The 21,349-nt window shown below is 32.3% G+C and overlaps 1 protein-coding gene across 2 annotated transcripts in view; it reads left to right on the top strand.

The window, feature by feature from the left end:
- LOC108967931 (ethanolamine-phosphate cytidylyltransferase) overlaps nucleotides 1-13,431 on the top strand; it is a 16,196-nt gene extending 2,765 nt beyond the window's left edge. Inside the window, exons 2-7 of one of the 2 annotated variants that reach the window (XM_018931632.1) lie at nucleotides 9,761-10,011; nucleotides 10,106-10,172; nucleotides 10,252-10,364; nucleotides 11,411-11,577; nucleotides 11,883-12,068; nucleotides 12,864-13,431. In XM_018931632.1, coding sequence (XP_018787177.1) covers nucleotides 9,761-10,011; nucleotides 10,106-10,172; nucleotides 10,252-10,364; nucleotides 11,411-11,577; nucleotides 11,883-12,068; nucleotides 12,864-13,181 — 1,102 coding nt within the window. In that variant the 3' untranslated portion in view covers nucleotides 13,182-13,431. The remainder of the gene's footprint in view (nucleotides 1-9,760; nucleotides 10,012-10,105; nucleotides 10,173-10,251; nucleotides 10,365-11,410; nucleotides 11,578-11,882; nucleotides 12,069-12,863) is intronic. The other variant, XM_018931633.1, reaches the window with a different exon arrangement.
- The last annotated feature ends 7,918 nt before the right edge of the window (nucleotides 13,432-21,349 follow it).

Below are 21,349 nucleotides of genomic sequence, written 5' to 3'. Positions count from 1 at the left end.
ATATTTTATTATGATAACAAAAAATAGCTTTACAAAATAAGCCAACTGCGAAGTATATTCTCAACAATTGCGTGGAATTCAATCATCATAAACAAATAACTGCAATGCACATATGTAAGCATAAATAAATATATACATGCGTATTTATGTGCATACATGTGAATTTATAAAAATAGTATATTACTTATTAATCATCGGTTTCCATATTTTTCTCTTTTGTGCGTGATTTTCCAATTGTGGCGTGAAGAGTGAAATACCATAAGAAAAGTTCATTTGTATTTCTAAAATGATTTTACTTATTTAACGCATTGTATTCATTAATTCTCGTTTAAAGCGACTTAACGAGCGCGACTCTAATGTCTAGTCATGACTTTCTTTGCATTTCGCAAATTCTACTGTGCTTGTGAATGCCAGAGTGTCATAAAAGTAGAAAATATTCCGCACTGGCTCGTACTTACTCGAAAAAAAGTAATTATGTACGCATATCCTCTGTCGTTTATATATTTTTGTGTGCTTTTTGGTTGAACTGGTTTGAGTTTGAATCTTAAGCGACTTTATTCAATTTCATTCATTTCTTGTTACTATTGTTGTTGTTGTGTTTTGTCGCGTTTTAAAAGCTGTATAGATACGCAGAAATCACGCGATTTGCCTGACCACCACATCATACCATCCGTCGCTAGTACAACTATTTTGCATACTTGAGCACTTATGTACATATGTATGTTTTGCGCATGTCTGCGAATGTGATTAAAGAAATTTTCTTTGTCGCTTAATTCGTAGCGGAATTTTAGTTCAACAAGTACAGAAATTAAATTTTTTGCAATTAAATAAAAAATTCGAAAAAGAAAGTTTTAATAAATTAGTTGCAAAAAAAAAAAAAAAGATTTGACACTTTGTCTCTTAAGCTGACCTCACACTATGGTGTTGCACAAAATATTTGTCATATCCCGTAATGACACCAAATACGGGATTTACTATTCATACATATGTATTTATATACATACATATGTACTTAAGCACAGTTTCCTATTTGTACAGTTTCCTAATTTCCTGATTTTCTAAAAAAGGCATCCAAATTGTTTATCAATTGAACGAAGCATTGTCTTATGAATTGCAATATACCACTTTCCCCACAGGTCCAATTTGTAACTTAAATTATTGAAGCAACTAAATGTAATTATTTGAAAGCAGTATATACATACATACATACATATTTGCGTACAAATAGTCATAATATTTTGCAGTGTTGGGAAGCAATTGTAAACCATTAGCAATTGAAAAATGGTATACTTTGTTAAAAATAGATTTTAAGGGGTTGTATACATACACTAACAAGTTGGGAATATATACATATGTATATCTCCAATCCAGAAACAAACAAGTAAGGAAGGGCTAAGTTCGGGTGTCACCGAACATTTTATACTCTCGCATGAAAAAGTGATAATCGAGATTTCAGTCGTGGTTGTGAACCGATTTCACCCATATTTGGTACATGTCATCAGGGTGTTAAGAAAATATTATATACCGAATTTCATTGAAATCGGTCGAGTACTTCCAGAGATGTGGTTTTTGGTCCATTAGTGGACCAAAATTTAGTGTTTCTGACATTTTTTATTAGTCGGCTAACGCACTTTTAGTGATTTTCAACATAACCTTTGTATGGGAGGTGGGCGTGGTTATTATCCGATTTCTTCCATTTTTGAACTGTATATGGAAATGCCTAAAAGAAACAACTGTATAGAGTTTGGTTGACATACCTATAGTAGTTTTCGAGATATGTACAAAAAAGTTAGTAGGGGGCTGGGCCACGCCCACTTTTCCAAAAAAATTACGTTCAAATATGCCCCTCCCTAATGCGATCCTGTGCCAAATTTCATTTTAATATATTTATTTATGGCTTAGTTATGACACTTTATAGATTTTCGGTTTCCGCCATTTTGTGGGCGTGGCAGTGGGTCGATTTTGCCCATCTTCGAACTTAACCTTCTTATGGAGCCAAGAAATACGTGTACCAAGTTTCATCATGATATCTCAATTTTTACTCAAGTTACAGCTTGCACGGACGGACGGACAGACGGACAGACAGACGGACGGACGGACAGACATCCGGATTTCAACTCKACTCGTCACCCTGATCACTTTGGTATATATAACCCTATATCTGACTCTTTTAGTTTTAGGACTTACAAACAACCGTTATGTGAACAAGACTATAATACTCTCTTTAGCAACTTTGTTGCGGGAGTATAAAAACAAATATTTTTACAATAAATGACTACAGGTATTCGAAGTATTAGTCAAAATATTGATTGCCAATAATAATGGTGAATTGACAAAACAAGTCGTTTATTGTTAAAAAAATAAAATTCACAGTGAAGAATCGGTCACTTTTGAACAACTTCTCCAATGGACTTCTAAGGTAGGATATTTTCGAAACCACTGTCAAGAAAGAGTAACCATCCGATTTGTATATCGTTAGCATAGTCATGAAAATGGGCGAAACTAAGAACTTTACATTTCATTAGACAAACTCATAAAGCAGAAAATACGATTCCAGAAAAGAAAAAAATATAGTTTTTCGAAGTTATACTTATTACATGCATATTTATACACGCATCCATGTGAAATGATTTTTCTCACTCTAGGGTATCCTTCATTAATACCCTAAATTCTGTTTTTTAGTTTAATTTATCTACTTATGTACTTTTAATTGAATTATTTTAGAAACCTATTTAGTATCCTAACTTTCCATTAGTCTGTAAGAATTAATGTTCATAGACTTAACTAAATAAATAAATGATGTAACAATAAAAAAAATTATGAAAATTTCACAGCAATTTGTATACCCATAAAGTTTGTAACACCCAGGAGCATACGATGAACACTCAATAAATGGATGGATTATAGCATAGTATATCTGTTATACAAACTGACCTATCAGAATCAAGTACTTGTATGGAAGCATTTTTGTTTGTGAAGTGTAATACAGCTTTGGTGCAACCGAAATTCATGAATTTACTGTTCAACAAAACAAATGTGTTTCGTTCGTTTACCCCCTGAGTTGTATACACATGTCGTTATAAACATCATAAGGAGTTTTGAGCAAGATTGAACAGCATGTCTTATCAGCCCCTAAGATCCATTGAATAGTACGCTAACTGCGTGGCCGTTCACCTTAAACAAAATATTTAAAAAATGTACAAAAATAGATTTAGCTGATTGTTTAATTGATAAAATGAGACATGCCTGCTGCTATTTCCGGTATTCCGCGTTTACTGCGCATTCTTTAAAAAATATTTGGAAGCAATAATAATTAAAATGAATCGCTGAGTTATCTTTATCGTCAAAGCAAAGGGTCATCAATTCAGTCAGTGATACTCATTTTCAAGTCTGCAAAACGCTTGCAAACGCTAAAGAGTACACATACATACATACATATGTACGTATATATTTGTATACATACGTATATAGTATTAACTAATGAAGTAACAATAATACTTTTACTATTGATAACGGTGGATTCCAAATTCTACAGAAAATCGCCTGATGTTCTTTCCTCCAATCACAAACGGCCCACCATTGACGTAACACCTTCAATTGATTACAAATTGCATATACATACTAATCTATGTACATATGTTTGTATGTTGACACAACATATGTTGATATGTGCCAGCTTGATCTCGGTCGCTTGCTCCAATTTAATACATATATAATATACACACACCTACATATGCATATAATTGTGAAGGAGGCACTATACAAGTGTAGTGAGTGTGGGGTTTATAGCCGTAGCCATCAGGCTAATGGCATTATGCGATAGCGACAAACATACATATACATGTATGTATGTGCATACATGCTCAAATACAATCATTCAAAAAATAATGCCAGCACATTTGATAAGCTAACATGTAGTATATTTCGCCAAGCAACTAAAAAAGAGGCCGTAAGCCATACTAGCTCGCGGAGAAGCGTCGTGATTATACGAGTCACAGCGCGCGCTGGTTGAAGACGCTATGTAATCTCCGGGAGCAAAGGTTTGCTTGGCTTGTCTCTTATGCCGATCTGCTATCCGGCGGCCCCATTACGCACACTACACTTTAGATCTTTAAATTCCTATGATTGTATTTCTTTTACGGATTCATTCTCGAAATTATTTGATATATTATAGGCGGCACCTAATAATTTATTTATTTGATAATAATTATCATACGTAATACTTGTTAATCATTAGTAAGAAATTGCGTACATTGTAAAAAGTGCTGATTTTGCGCAATATTTACATTTTTTTTATTGAGGAAATCGATGAAAGCGAAAACATTGAACTCGTTGTTGTTGTTGTAACGGCAGAATTCTGAACATGTGTTTGTGATCGCTTGTGTTGTAATACTCGATAGTTTTAAGTCACTACAGCTGACTTATTACCTCGCTAATGTTTTTTGAGATTTTATTGAAAAAATTAAAATAAATTTTGTTCAGAAAACCCTTAAAAAAGTTTCTTCTTGATTTGCGAATGTGTTTAATGTCAATACATTAATAAATACATAGTTACATTAAGATTTAAATTAAATTTTTAATTAATCTCAAATACCAGATTGAAAGATTAAACTAAATTTTTAATCCCTAATAGCGCATTGTAAAAGTTTATTTTAATAATTAAAAAAAAATATAATTGTTTTAATATTTTTAATTAATATTTTTTACCTTGTGTTATCATGTTTTCAAATATCGTATTGAGAAAGAAATGTTAATAAATACATACCAAGTTTATAATAAAAAAATTGTTTTTTTTTCGCACTTTATACTTTATGATCTACGACTTGGAACTAAAGTTCGCCATTATATTCAATATATCTAAAGTAATGGCTTTAAATCTGATTTCTGGATTAAAAATTAAAATTTCAAGTTTTAATATTTATAATTTTTTGGTAATAAATTTATTGCGAATAATTTTTTCATTGTCAAAACAGTAGTGATTAGAAAAGTGCTTATATGTTCTTCAAACATATCAGTGTTCATAAAAAATTGTTTATCTAATCTATTTGATATTGTAACAATATCACACGTCTGACTAGTAAACTAGCAAATTTTTGTAGTAATCGCTAATGAAAGTTTCGAAATGTTGTTTATCTTTTTTCTTACGATCTTCTTAGATATATTTAGCAAGTAAGTATTCATTTTTGATAAAAATGTAGATTTTTTTTAAGTGTAAATTTAAAAAAAAAAATTGTTTTTTTTGGACGTCTTCATTTTCTCAGAAAATAAAATTCTGACCGAATATTTTTTTCGGACATGGGTTACAGATCATGTGAATTCAAAAATTTCCAAAATAAATCACCTAAATAAAAACTATATTTAAAACGATTTTTTTTTATAATACACTTTCAATTTCATTCAACATTCAAAAGTTATTTGGTTTTGTACTTTAGGCTTAAATGTTGAAATTTCATTATTTTTAGTAAAACGTATACAAGTGATTGTTAAAAGCCTAATTACGCGCAGGCTGTGGCAGTGTTCTTAATATTCATTTGTTTTGCGTGTTAGAAGTGAATAGAAAAAAAGCTGTAATGTCTGCGAACAAACAAAATATGAATATCAACAAATAAACGCCTATTTAACATATTGAAATTTATGGTATATTTATTTAGATCTCTGCCAATTATTGTGATTTTTTGTTTGCTAGAAATACATTGGCGTAATACTTTCAGATGTTTTAACAGCTTTTCAAATATTAAAAAATAAATGCGGTTAATAAATACATAACAACGTTTACCAAGCGCTCCAGAAAGAGAAGTGGCAAATTTTTTTTTACAAAATTATGAAATGGCAATGACACGTGTGGCATGTGTATTTTCATCTCCTTTTATTTGGTTTCTGAATCCTTTGTTTTTCTTAATATCTGGAACTCACTGGAAAAATACTGTTCTTAAATACCATTTGGTAGTTTTCCGGTAAGTGCTCACGCCCTCGAAATTTAATATCCATACATTCATATGATGATAGAAGCCACATATTCTGCGAAAAAATTTATGCCGGCTGTCACAATTTGACAAATGAATTGACTATCAAAGTTCCAAATGATATTTCATTGTTAGAGTAAGCAAAAAATTCGAGCTATGACGATAAAACACTGCGACGTCTGATATCGTTAATCAATAATATTATATATGTATGTGCGTTTGTATTTGTTTAATTCACAAATACAAAATTTAATTATACAGTAGTCATTTGGTGACTTGAGCATTTGCCGTCTATCTGACTGACAATGGCGTTGGCGCTGCTTTCATTTACTTTTGACGTATGATAGTACTACCGGCTTCCATTTTGTTAATCTAAAACCGAAAGCATTAAAAAGTCAAAAATTATTTTTGTCAGCAAAATTTTTACTCCAAAAAACACACACAAATACACACAGATACGATGTAAACGGAAGATGAGTCGAAAAAGGTCTTGCCACATTAAAAAAAAAACTAAATAAAAGTGTAGAAAAAAAATGTTTCAATTGAAATATTGCAGATAGAAATTGTATAGAAACAATAATAACGAAAAAAAAATTCAAAATTTTGGAAGCCGATCTCAAATATGTAACATGTACATACATATGTATGTAAAATTTGCAAACACCTCATTTTTTTGATATTTACAAATATATTTGATTTAATTGAATTAAAGCGTCATATTGAAGTATAAGATCAACCCTAAATTATTTATTATTATTATTTCAAATATTAAAAAAAAATCGATTTTTATATATGTACATACATATATTGTGTAAAATAAAAAAAGAATTTATATATAGTACATATAATTTTTTTTAAATTACTGTTACTTTGTTTAAAATGTTATAAAAACATAAAAAAACATAAAAACATACATACAATTATAATAATTTGAAAAATACATCATACTTTTGAAGCTAAAAATATTTGTTACATTCACTGAAAACACGTCATCTGTACATACGATTTAAAAATTTATTTTCTTTAGACACTTCGCAGAGAAAGAACGATATATATTTTTAAAATAAACATGCATTTGTATACTTAAAATTATTTCGAAAAAATAGCTACGCCAACAATTCGTTAAACACACCACCAACCGAATGATTTAAAACAAGCGATGAAAACGTAACTTGTGCTGATACGTTCTTACATACATATGTATGTACATATTTACCTGTAAATCACACATCCATGCGCATTGTTTTGTTTTATCATCGCATTTTTTCCATAATTTGTCTGGTGGTCGGTCTTTCACTTGTGTGAATTCGCACACACCCATCAATGTGAATGCGGCAAAACAACAAAATAGACATTGAAAAACTCGTTAACTGCAACATATGATCGGGTACAAAGTACAATCGTATCAACAGCTGAGTCGGCTGAAATATTTTGTTTGCGGGGTGCGCGGCGTGATGTGGTGGCATGAAACGGCCCACTGACCAAGAGATTGGCATGATGGAACGATGAGTTTGATTATGACTTGTCAGGAGGGGAAACTACGTGTGTATGCATGTGTGTTTGATGTGATGTGCACACGTACCAATGTATTCATATGTATATGCAGGAATGTGTTGATAGTAGAGTGTGCTGTTTACCTCGACATTTGGCGGCAAATTTATTCCGTGATTTTTTGCTAGAAGTACTGCAAAGTGAAATATGCGTATGTATGCATATTAGCTGCACTGTTTATTATTGGTTTTTGTTGTTGCTATTTTTACTTTATTTAAAGTTTTGGCTCTTTTTGTTAACATAAGCAATTATCATAAAATTCATTCATTCGAAGTTCATTAACTGCAATGACAAATATTTCATTAAGTGAGGCGGTTAACCCTGAATTCGCCACAGTACTTATTTTAGCTAGCTATAGTTATAATAGTAAAAAAAGATGAACAAATAGAAATAAATTAATTTCAAAATTATAGCATCTACTCTGTGTATATACGTTTTTAATAAAAAATTTGAGGTTTTATTTCAAATAAATAAATAGAAGTAAATTACTTTGAAAACTATAGCATCTATAATTATAACAAATATTAATATTACAAAAAATGATACTACTTCAATATCATTTTGATTAAAAATACGATTTTTTAACTTCAAATATATTTTTTAGAACTTTTGTTGTGTGCGAACACACCTGTGTCACTTATCAGGAAATGTTGAAATTAAAAGTATCCTATTGCATTAATTAATTGTATTAAATTAATTTTTATAATACAACCATTCCCACATTGTTATTAGCTAGTTCCAATTGGGTTATCTGCAAGTGCACATCCGCACTAGGCGTCGGTTAGTTGCAAAGTCGGTTGATAACGCTTTATTGCCATTTTCGTTTCATGAATAAGCTTTTGCATAATTGCATTACAAAAAGCGTGATTTGCGCTAAGTAAACTTAACAAAAAAAAAGTATAACAAAAAAAATATTTAATTGCAATATAAGAACTTGTGAGCAGGTGTTGCACGATGTATCTACACGATTTTTTCACTGCTTTAACAGCTGTTGCCTAGCTGTCAAAGTTGTTTTGATTTATGTAGTATTTTTTTATTTTGAAAAAGTTTTTACGTCTTGAGGAAAATAACGTTTAATCTGTTTAAAATAAGATTGCTGTTTAAAAAGAATCCTTGAATACATTTCTAAAGTTAGTGGCATTATGATGCAAAGAAAATTAGGATATTGGCGGTATAGTTAAGCAGTCATTACTGCTAAATAGTCATGCGCTAGTTGAAAACTAGTAAAAAATACATTAATTATCATTCATTTAAGCTTAAATTTAGTTTAATTTATCCAAAGTAGTATTAAGTGATTTCTAACTTATTTACTTTTCAGCGGGAACATGTTTCATATATTATATTTATCTTGCGTTGCTAATTAAAAAGTCAACATTGAATGATAATGTACAATTTATCGTGAAAAATTTCCTGACTCAGAGAAAGCTTGTTGGTTGTTATTTAGTTGACTTTGTGTGGTTTTTTGTTTTGAAGTAGTGATTCCTTATCTACACGCAAGAAGTCAACTTGCCAAAGTTTACGATTTTAGCTCGATTAAGCAGAAATTTTTCGAGGAACTCCGCGTTTGAGCTGCAAATCTTTGCGTTAACTTTAAAAAGTGTTTGATTTTTTTGTGCAGATATGTATATATAATATACCCGTATCTTTGTATTGCTTAGCAATCAAACACTCAGTAATTGTTTACAGGAAGGTTTTCGTTTTAAAACACTTTTTATTTTATCATAATGGATGTGACGTGTTCGATAAAGATTAAATGGTGGTAGACGTAACCTATAATTAATAAACAATAGGGGGACTCTCTTGCTCTTGTAAGATTGCAGATTGCAAAAATCCTATACCGAAAGGCACGAGAGCACCCATTGCGGAACGGCTGATTCGGTCAATTTATTGTAAATGACTATGACAGCTAAACAGGGTTGCAATTATATTTTTGCGTGAAATTGCACGCAAATAAGCATGAGTTTTGGTCTGACATATTTTACAGCCCTTGCAAATATTTTTCTGGTGTTTGTTGTTGTGCCTTTATAATGGGTGGTAAAATTTGCAATTCTTGCACCGTACAATGGTGCAATGTGGCAAGAGCAATAGAATACCCCAAATGTATGCATGTTTGTGTTATGGCAGCTAAACCGACGTGATATTCAAATTAACTTAATCGTTATGTCATAATGCGTTTTATATCTGCTGGTTTTATACATACTGGAATGTCTACTAATGAATTCAACCGTCTTCTTCTTCTCTTGCAGCTATGATATGGTGCATTTTGGCCATGCCAATTCCCTACGACAAGCCAAAGCGCTTGGCGATAAAGTCATCGTGGGCATACACACTGATGAGGAGATCACAAAACATAAAGGACCACCCGTATTTACGGAGGAGGAACGCGTCAAAATGGTCAAGGGCATCAAGTGGGTGGATGAGGTGGTGCTCGGTGCGCCCTATGTGACAACACTCGAAGTGCTCGACGAATACAATTGTGATTTCTGTGTGCATGGCGGTGAGTGCATGTCTAACATGTCCGAACATGGCAAATAAGAAAAAGCAAGAAATTGAAAAAAACTGAAATTTTTAATTATTTTTCGTGTTTACAGATGACATCACTATGACCGCAGAAGGCGTGGACACATACCATCTTGTGAAGTCAGCCAACCGCTACAAGTATGTACATACTTAATTGAAATATTGATTTTCAATTTGAATTGCTATTAAATATTCGCATTTTCCTTGCTTCTTACAGAGAAGTACGTCGCACTGCCGGTGTTTCAACGACGGATTTAGTCGGACGTATGTTATTATTGACACGCAATCACTTCCATCAAGGCTCTGCCGAATATGCTATAGAGAAAGAAGGTAACAGTTGTTTTAGTTTTGCAACCCAAATTATTAGTTATTAATATCATTAGTGCTAATATCATGGGGCTTCTAATATATACACATACGTTCATATTTGTATAACGATAAATTGAGTTTTTTTTTCTTTGAAATTAAAGTAAGATATATTTTTGAATTTGTAAGCGTATGTTGATAAACGTTTTTACTTTCTTGTCGAAAAAATCGTATATCATTATTATTATATAAAATTGCTTTATATTTACTACAACAATTTTTTATGAATATATATTTTTATATATTTATTGCCTCGTGCTTGCTTTATTTTTGTGTTTATATAGTAGTATAATAGGTCAAAATTAATTTAAAGTTTAAAAGTAACGAAAGTCACACAACCATATTTAATAATTTTCATATATTTTATAAAACGTTCTTAACTTCAAAAAATTGAATAATACACATTGATTACCGAAACTAATCGTTTAAACAGAACACAACAACAAACTTACATACATGTATTGACATCATTATTTATTATTTATAAAATTTGATATTAGCGTAACAATTTTCAAAATTTTCACAAGTTCTCTCTCGCATGTTTGTTTCTTTCGTTCGTCCATTTTGTTTATCCTCTTTTCTCTTTTTTCTTTTATTTCTATGTACATGTCAAACGAAATTTGCAAAACAAAAAAAACTAAAAATCTAACTGAAATGACAATGCTATCGAAAAAATCAATCAAATCACTCGTAAACTTGCTAATTACTAAAACCGTAACTGCTATTGCACTAAAAATTTGTTAAACACTTGTAAATTAACGTTGTAATAAACAATAACAAAACGCCTAAAAATATGCAATACCAATTGCATGGTACTCCTAATTCATTCCATGCGTATCGCTCTCTTTCACTCTCTTTAAAACCGCTATCAACTATCAACGCTATGTGCTCTCTGTACTAAAAAAAACAACCGCAATTGAAATTGAACGTCAAATTGAAATTTATGAAATTTTGTGCATTCATTACAAATTTTGTGCATATAAATTAATAAAAAAAAAAAAAAACAACAGACTTAACTAAAAAAGTACAAAAAATGAAATTATCATCAGGTTCATCTAATATGGGACAAGACTCATCAGCGAAAAGTCCGTGGACCGGCTGCAGTCAATTTTTGCCAACAACACAGAAGATCATACAGTTCAGCGATGGCAAACCACCAAAGCCGAATGACAAAATTGTAAGTATAAGCGGGTGCTAATTGAAATGCATTTATTAAAAATTATATATTTTATAAATACAGTTATACAGTTGAACTTCCTTACCTAACTCGAATCAGCATAATCCACAGAAAAAAATGCGAGTTAGAGAGACTTGGAGTTGTGGTAGGAAATTTGTATTAAATTTAGCTTCCATTGACAATTCAAGAGTTCGAGTTAGGGAGTACTTCGTGTTACAGAAGTTTGAGTTAGGGAAGTTCAACTGTATATCCAATAAAATAGAGAAAAAAGTTCTGATAAAATTCTCTTTTGTCTATTTGAACAGGTGTATGTGGCTGGCGCCTTCGATCTCTTTCACGTGGGCCATTTAGATTTCTTGGAGAAGGCCAAAGAGTTGGGTGATTATTTGATTGTTGGCCTGCATACGGATCCCGTTGTGAATTCGTATAAGGGTAGCAATTATCCCATTATGAATTTGCATGAACGCGTGCTCAGTGTGCTGGCGTGTAAGGTAAGTTGGAAAAGTGAGGCGGTGTGAAATTTATAAACATTTTTTTTACAATATTGCTATTTTTTGACTTAAAAAATTTTAAATTAAAAATAAATTTCCAATTTTTATTTCCGATTTTGGATTTAAATTAAATTTCCAACTTTTATTTCCGATTTTTAAATCAAAAATTAAGTTTTCAATTTTTATTTTCGATTTTGAAATCAAAAATTCAATTTTGAGTTAAACTTAACTCTATTCAATTTTGAATTTTTAATTGCAATTTCGAGAAAATAAAAATTTTATATTTTTTCAATATTTAAACCCAAACACTTTGGATAAAAATTTGGAAAGCAATAATTTATTTTATTGTTTGCCAATAAATTATTTTTTATCAAAATAAAAACATAGCATTATTAAAAAAGGTTAGGATTGGAAAATCATCTTCAAAAGATAATCAAAAAGAACGCAAAATTATAATTATAAAAGAAATAAGTTTTTAAATTTTTATTTATAAGATAAGAAATAATTTTTTTCAATCCGGTTTTTTAAATCAAAATTTAAAAATTTTGAAACAATTATTTTCGGGATTGAAAAAAAAATTTTTTAAACAAGTTTTTTAAGATTTTCGGACTTTTTTTATTGTTTCCGGAATTTAATTAAACCAATTAAATGTATGTGAGATTAAAAATTATATATTTTTTTTCAATCCGGTATTTGAGAATATAAACTTAAAAACTTTGTTTTTTTTTTTTTTTTGGAATAATTCTTTGCATTATTTGCGACCCTGATAATAATATAAATTTTTTCTCTTCACAGTACGTCAATGAGGTGGTTATCGGCGCACCCTATTGTGTCACCGAAGATCTGATCGATCATTTCAAAATCGACGTCGTGTGCCACGGTCAGACACCGATTGCCTTCGAAGATGGCAAAATTGATCCTTATGCTGTACCAAAGACACGTGGCATCTTCACGCTCATCGACTCGCAAAACTCCATGACAACTGAGCTCATTGTGGAACGCATTATTTCACATCGCATCGAATATGAGCGCCGCAACAAAGCCAAAGAGAAGAAGGAATGCGAGGCATTCGAAGCGCTGCAGCGTGCCAAGCAAACACAGAAAGCCGGTTAGGATTAGGCCAACAAGCCGGCGGGTCAGTGTGTACACGAGTGCAATGCGCTTTAAGGCATTGTGTCTTTGCCTTTATACATTTAGCATTAGTTAGCGCATAATAAGTTTAGAGTAAATAGCGAGACGCGCACACACTGGACCCGCTCGGTTGATGAACGCTGTGCTGCAGCACTAACGCCTACAACAAAATCTTTGTTTTAGTTGAAGACATGCGCTTTTTAAGTTTTCTATTGTAGTAGTGTATTTTTAATGTTCCGTTTACATTTAACTCGCATAATTTTATATGGCACCATTTAGTGTGTGTTTCGTATGTGTGTATGTATGATATATGCAGTTGTAGCATGCAGTTTTATTTTATAGAAAATTTTCATTTTGAAAACTTTTTCCAATTATGGCTTACAGGCAATGCAATATTTATACAACATGCTCAGTTTGAAAATATTTTTTTTTTATTTAGCCGAAATTGTATGTGTGTAATTTAGCATATTTCTCAGTTAGCTTCTGTTGTCAATGTAAATACAAAAAGGCACACACATTAGTTATAACCTCAAAAGAAAAATATGCAAAGTTCGTAGTAAGAACTAACTGAAAAATTTTCATTGTAATTGCTGGCAAATATACACGAAAAAGCTTCGTGTTGAACGCGTTTATGCTAAGTTAGTGAAAATACTAGTAATAATACGTATATGGCTTGCAATCAAGTCTCATGCCAAATAGTAGTATAATAACTGTATAACGGGCAGGATTTTTTTTACTGCAACATTTACAAAATATTAATGAAAATACAATTTTCGAAGTGCGGTAGTTTATGGCGTTTGTGCATGGGACTATGAAAATTTATTTCTCAAAATATTTGCGCTTCTATTAACTATAAATCAATCAATATCTCAATATTTTTTGGTGCAGCATTTTGTTGCTTTTGTTTAAAAAATGCCAATTTTTCGAAAAAATCATGCGTATGATTAGTCTTATGTGACACGATTTTGTGTCTTTCTAATTCAATTAAACAAAAGAGGCTATCATAGCTAAATATAAATTAAAAAACAAAAAAAAAAACAGATTTTTTAATATATAAACATTCAAACCTCGAATAGTCGATTATTTTGGCTTATGAAAGCAATACATACATAAATTAAATTTATTATTTTATTTTTTGTTTTTCACTTTCACAAAATTTGACTACTACGCTGTGAAATTGTATATTTCTTTGGTACAAGTATTTGTTTGTTTATGTTTTATTCATATTAATTTCCTTTTTTTCTAGTTTGCAATTTATTTTTTATTTTAATTATTTCATATAAATAATATTAAATATATATACATACGTAGTTTATTAAATATTGAGACCAAAAAAGCAAAAACAATTCATAGCATCTGAAAAAGCAACATTTATTTGGTCTGTTAATATATATAAAAAAAAAAACATTTTGTCAGTTGTTTTTGTCGTTTATGATATACAAATAATTTATTATACTGCTTTACTCAATAAAAAATAATATAAAAAAAATAATACGTATTGTTTTGATAAAAAATGAAATTTGTGCATAGGCCTGAGAGTTGAGAGAAAGATTGAGCTTTTAAAATTATTTTCTTTCTGCGTATTTCGCATACATTCTATATGTGAACATAGATCCGTACGAAAGAGCCCTATTATATAACTCCATTCGAAAAAATTTACTTGAATTCGATTTGTTTGTATTCGGTAACTCCATTTTATTTTTAAACTCATTTTCGGATAAAATATTCATTAGCTATTCAGTTGTAGAAAGCGAAAACGAATAGCATACATTTTCGATTATCGGGTTATATCCTCCTGCAAGTAAAAAAATGCTCTTTTGTGATTTCTTTCGGAGAAGTCTTTTATTTAATAATATATACATATAACCGGTGAACCAAGTAATGGTATTTTTTTCAATAGCTCTTTTTTGACAGGTCACGCGTGAGTCATGTTAAGCTGTCATGTTGTTTTTGTTCAGAATTGTTTTACATTTCATATTGGAAGACTTACTCCTGAGCAACGTTTACGAATCGTTCAACTGTATTACGAAAATTTACGTTTTGTAAAGGCGAACGAAGACCCTGGAGAGGCGATTAGGTGAGGTTGGCAGCAACTCGGACTGATTTATGGAACAACTTGGCGCAAGAACTGAAGCCGCTCAAGACCTTCTCGACATAGCGACATAGCTTCGTTCTATGGACTTTTGAAAAGTTCCAAGAAGATTCTATCGAGGCAAATTTTGTTCAGCGATATAGCCCATTACTGGCTCAATGGGTATGTAAACAAGCAAAATTGCCGCATTTGGGACGAAGAGCAGCCAGAAGAGATTAGAGCTGCCTTTTCATCCAGAAAAAAACGACGGTTTGGTGTGGTCTGAGGGCAAGTGGAATTATCTAATGCCGTTGATAGTGAGACAAGGCATTCCTCAACCAGTTTGAGTGAGAGAGTCTGTCAGTTCAAAGCATTTTACAGCAAGGCTAGCCTATTCACTCTCCTCTTGGAGTATAGAGATAATTCCCTAAACGAGTTTTACGATTTTATGATTAATGAAACTTTTAAAGTAATCTTCTAAGAACGAACTTGATATCTAATATTTATAATATAAAAATAAGGTGACATTTGAATTTAAACTGCGCGCGTCTAAGGGTTTGGAGAATTATTTTTTTTAGGTTGGTAGTACTGTCAGTCACATTTATGTGAAAATGTGAAAATATTCATTAGTGTTTGAGATACGTGTCGTTTTGTGAGCTGCTAAAAGTGAGTTTTTCGTTTTTTGCGATGTCGAAATTTGTTGAGCAAAGAATGTGCATTAAATGATCATTTCGCAAAAAACTCAACCCATATCGTTCCGCAACCACCGTATTCACCTGATCTGTCGCCGTGTGACTTCTGGCTGTTCACCAAGCTCAAAAGACCGCTCCGGGGACACCGTTTTATACGATATTCAAGCCGCAGCTGAAGGCCATCCCAGACAGTGACTACAACCAGTGATTCGAAGGTTGGAAAATCCGTTGGCATAATGTTCTACATCTAGTGTTAATTACTTTGAGGAGGATGAAATTGATTTGGAAGAATAAATAAAGAATTTTCAAAATAAATACAATGTCACCTTATTTTTTGGGCACAGAGTATGTATATCTTATAATTTCTATATACATATAATAACACTAATTTGTTGTATATTCACTTTTACTAAACGCTTATTTCCGGTTGCCCTTTTTTGTGGCACTTACGCCATCCATGGTAACATAAAACGCCGCATATCACTTTAACTAAAGTTTAATGACCATTTAAATGCTTTTTTTTTGTTGTTTGTTAACACTTTTGTTATTTTGGCGTGAGTGGCAGTTGGGCTAATGAAAAATAATACAATAATAACAAAAACAAGCAAAAACTTAAACTGAATTACAACAAAGCTATAACAGCCTTCACAAACAAAATATATTTCATAAAGCACTTGATTTTGAACTATCAGATTGTATGGCTATATGGACTATAGAGATCCAATCTCAACAATATGTCCGGAGGCGATACCGTTACCGTGTCTTGAACAATGATCTATATTTGGCCAATTAAAAATGTTTTCCATATAAGAACTTTATTTCTATCGTTCAGTTTGTATGGCAGCTATTTGCTGTGGTGCTCCGATGTAGGCGATTCCGACAAATGAGCAGCCTTTTGAAGAGAAAAGAATGTGTGCGAAATTTCAGAGCGATATCTGAAGAATTGAGGAAATTCTGTGTATATAGAGACAGACGGAAAAATAGGCAGACGAACATAACTACATTGACTTAGCTCGTCGCGCTAATCGTTATACCTGAATATGGTATAGTATATTTGCCAAAGCCGAGGATACTGCTCGAGAATTCTACGATGCGGGGCAGATTTCGAGGCCGGAGCATACTGTTGTGGTATCCCCTGAGATGATGGATGGGCTGATGCCCAGATAATAGTGAAATTATAGAGGGAACACTTCTCCAACCTGCTGAATCACAGTGGAGGCATAACACCAGGAGATGTTGAGCCCGATGGTCCAATCGATGATGTTTCATTGCCCGAACGTGAAGAAATTCGAATAGCAATTACACCTCTGAAGATCAACAAAGCTGCGTCGAGCCGATGGATTGTCGACTGAGCTAGAACTGATAAGGATATTGAATCAGCTTCTTTGTCGCATATAATCGGACGAAAGCTTTCCCGACGATTGGAATTTAAGTAAGCTCTGCCCAATTCACAAAAAGGGAGACCTCACAATCTGCGCCAACTACCGTGGAATAAGCCCCCTCAACATCGTATATGAGGTACTATCGAGCGTACAGTATGAAAGTTTAAAGCCCACCGTCAACAAACTGATTGAACCTTATCAGTATGGCTTTAGACCTGGAAAATCAACAACTGGCCAGATATGTATGCACCATGCGCCAAATCTTGGAAAAGACCCATGAAAAGAGGATCGACATACACCACCTCTTCGTCGATTTTAAAGCTGCCTTTGACAGCACAAAAACGAGCTGCCTTCATGCCGATATGTCTGAATTTGGTATCCACGCAAACGGCCAAAAGCTAAGTCCGAATCGGATCTCTCGGAGCCGTTCGATACCGAACAAGGTTTCAGACAAGGCAACTGCCTATCGTGCGACATCTTCAATCTATTCCTGGAAAAAATTATTCGAAGTGCAGAGCCTAATGACCAGCGTCAATAATCTATAAGAATGTACAGCTGCTGGTGTACACCGATGATATTGGTATCATTGGCCTCAAAACCCGCGCGGTTAGTTTTGCTATCTCCAGATTGAATATTTAATCAGTCATCAAACAAATAGTCGTCGCACTCGCGACTTGGCTCCCACGTCACTGTTGACAGTCATAACTTCGAAGTCGTAGACAATTTCATCTATTTTGGAACCAGTATTAACACAAACAACAATGTCAGCCTCGAAATAACACGCAGAATAACTATTGCTAACAGGTGCTACTTCGGACTGGGTAGGCAATTCAGAAGCAAAGTCCTCTCTCGACTAACAAAAACCAAACTCACTCAAGTCACTCATAATTCCCGTCCAGCTACATGGCACAGAGGCTTGGACGATGACAACAACTGATGAGTCGACGTTGCGAGTTTTCGAGGAAAAAGTTCTGCGAAAGATTTATGGTCCTTTGCGCGTTGGCCACGGCGAATATCGCATTCGATGGAACGATGAGCTGTTTGAGATATACGAAGGCATTAACATAGTTCAGCGAATTAAAAGACAGCGGCTACGCTGGCTAGGTCATGTTGTCTCCAACATTTCCTTCAGTGCGTTACAAACTTCGTGGCAAACTTAATATACCCTGTTCAGGGTATAAAAATAAAAAAAATTCGTGCTGATTGTGTATATATGTATATGTGAACTAGATTGCAAGTAAGTGTTTTTCGGTATTTTTTTTTTGGAAATTTTCGGACATTGAAACAAATTTAATTGCAGCACCCAATTGTGCAGCAGACAATTACAAGCACGTTTAGGTAAGCTCAATTGACGGTAAAAAGTTTTTAATTTTTAATATTATTTTAATATTTTTTATTTTTTTTTTATAGGAAATTGGACTTTTACTATCGAATTCGTGACATAGTAATGTAATATAAATTGTTTGTTTAAAAGAGTAGTAAAAAAATTTTTTTTTTTGCGGAAATAATGTAATTTCTAACTGAGGCAATGTATTTTATTATTTGATTTGGATAAGAAATAAAACAATGTTCTATTGATTAATTTTGTTAATATTCATTTACAAAGTGACAATTGCGTGACTTTTGCCAAAAGTCTTCCGCATTCGCAATTAGCCTGGTTTATTTATTCATTATATGTTTGCACTCCTTTCATTATCTCCAAATTATAAATATATCAAAATAATGGGTGTACATTAAACAACTATTTCGATTTAGCTGCTATTTGTTGGTCATCAATTGTGAAGACCACAGACAGCCAGCCAACCAGGCGAGTTGATTGAACCAAAAATCATTGTTGCTGAAATAAAATTAACAGCTTTACACTTTATCGTCAGAATTATGCTGTTGTGATGGTTTATGTATATATGTACATACTAATACATACTAAACATTTTATGCAACAATGTATGAAAACATGAGGTATCATTTCAGAATTATGCAATAATACTGCTATTAATCTGCTTATTAACGTCCATCATTTTCCAGCCAATTTCATGCGACTCGTTTTGTGAATTCCCACATTTAAAGAGCATACTTTATGGCAAATATACATATGTACATATGTACATACCTACAAACATTTAGCATATGGATTTACATGGAATTTCCAGCATGGCTAAACGATTTTACTTTGCGGTAACCATATTCGATGGTAATTTCTGGAAATTTCTAATAAGATCAGTTCAACGTAGTGTTCGTTGGTTTCAGGGTTTTGCTTCAATTGGTTTCGTAAAGTGTTGTAAATTTTGATGTTTTTCGGCCTAAAAAATCACAGTTTATAGAAAATATTTCTTTTAATATCCCTCAAGCCTATAACCCTATTTCTGACTCGAAAAAGCAGCTCATACAATCCACACTTTTTCTTTCTTTTCGACAAGAAAAAACATCGCGAAAAAATAAATTGGTTGCTTAAGCCAAATCATTTCAGTTTGTTCATTGTATCATTCTCAAGTGTCGCTTCTTCTATGTAAGTTACCAGACAGATTTGTAAGGTCTTGTTTTTTCGTTAAGATTTCAGTTTTTTAACATTTCCATGGTTGATATAAAAAGTAAGTTTCAACTCGAATATTTTTTAACATCCTATTTCGTTAAGTTTACTGAAACAAGTTTTCAAACTCTTATTTAAAATCTTAAAATATACGAAGATATGAGGATGGTTCAATAAGTGTTTAGCCTCACCAACCCCGGAGCAATTTGCATACTATTTCGCTGTATATCCTTCTAGATAAGTACATATTACAATTATTACATAACAATTTGACATTAGAACATTTTTAGAGACGTTTCAACAATTTGAAAGCTTATTTAGTGAGCTTTTACTTGTCAACAATGTTGTTAATGTCATCTATATAAAAAATATGGTTTTTCCACTTCAATAGTTGCTTTGTAAAAGTGCGTTAAATATGTTTAAAATATGCCATTAAACTCACGCGCATGCTTACAAGTCTGAAGCAGCAACAACACCAATTTCTACTATATATTAATAAAGTAATAATGATATTAAAGTACAAAGTGGTAAAAGTAATATAAAAATGTACATAAAACTTTGTAATGCGAAAAATGTAATGAAAGTAAAAACTGTCGCCATTCGCCATTCGGAGGCCAAAGTGTGTGTATGTACATATGTACATACATATATCAGTTAATAAAACAAATTCCACGCTATCAAACACGAAAGGGAGTGAAGTTAAAAAATATATACTATATAGTAAACATGCAAATATAATTTTCAAAATGTTTGTATGTAAATAGAACCGGCTTATAACCAGCGAAATGTGTATATCACATTAAAACGATCGTTACTGCCTTTCTATTCCACCGCTGTTGGGAAAGGGGACGCAAGTAGAGCGGCGTGATTTTATCAGTACCACAGATTGCATGTTGTATAACGGTGCTTCATATGTCCTCTACATGTTAACATATAATTGAAGGGAAGGCTATGTGGCTAGCAGGAAAGCGTGGCGCTTAAATTCACCAACTCAGCAACGGTGGAGAATTATATTAGCTGTTGTTTTTTAGGTTTATGTTGTTATTTTAGCGACAGAATTCTACCGAGTTGACAGTGTTTGGCAACTGTCGTGGGAACGGTTTTTCGGTTTAATCGACTGCGACAAAGGCTGAAATTTATAGCAAATAAAATTAGTCGAATAATTGGTTCGTGGGATAGAACAACCTAAGCTACCAAAGTTCTGGTATTCTGAAAACAAATGTGGATAAAAATGAATGTCATATTTCACAAAATGTTTATAATATTGTAAAAATTAGGCTTTGAATTGTTTACGCCTTTTCGGAATTCTCAGGATCAAGTCCTTAGCGCTATTTTTCTTTTCTCAAACCTGAAGAAAACGTTCACTGGAAGCGAATTGTTGGGACTATTTTGAAGAAAATTATTAGCGTATGTTTTTTTATGACGCGAAAAGTTTGTATGGTTATTTTTGCCAATAAAAAAAAAAAAAAATCCAACAA

The sequence above is a fragment of the Bactrocera latifrons genome, unplaced genomic scaffold, assembly GCF_001853355.1.
Source record: "Bactrocera latifrons isolate USDA-ARS-PBARC rearing strain unplaced genomic scaffold, ASM185335v1 scaffold_2, whole genome shotgun sequence".
Lineage (NCBI taxonomy): Eukaryota > Metazoa > Arthropoda > Insecta > Diptera > Tephritidae > Bactrocera > Bactrocera latifrons.
The sequence above is the reverse complement of the archived record's forward strand: the minus strand, read 5'-3'. Positions and strand labels throughout refer to the sequence as shown.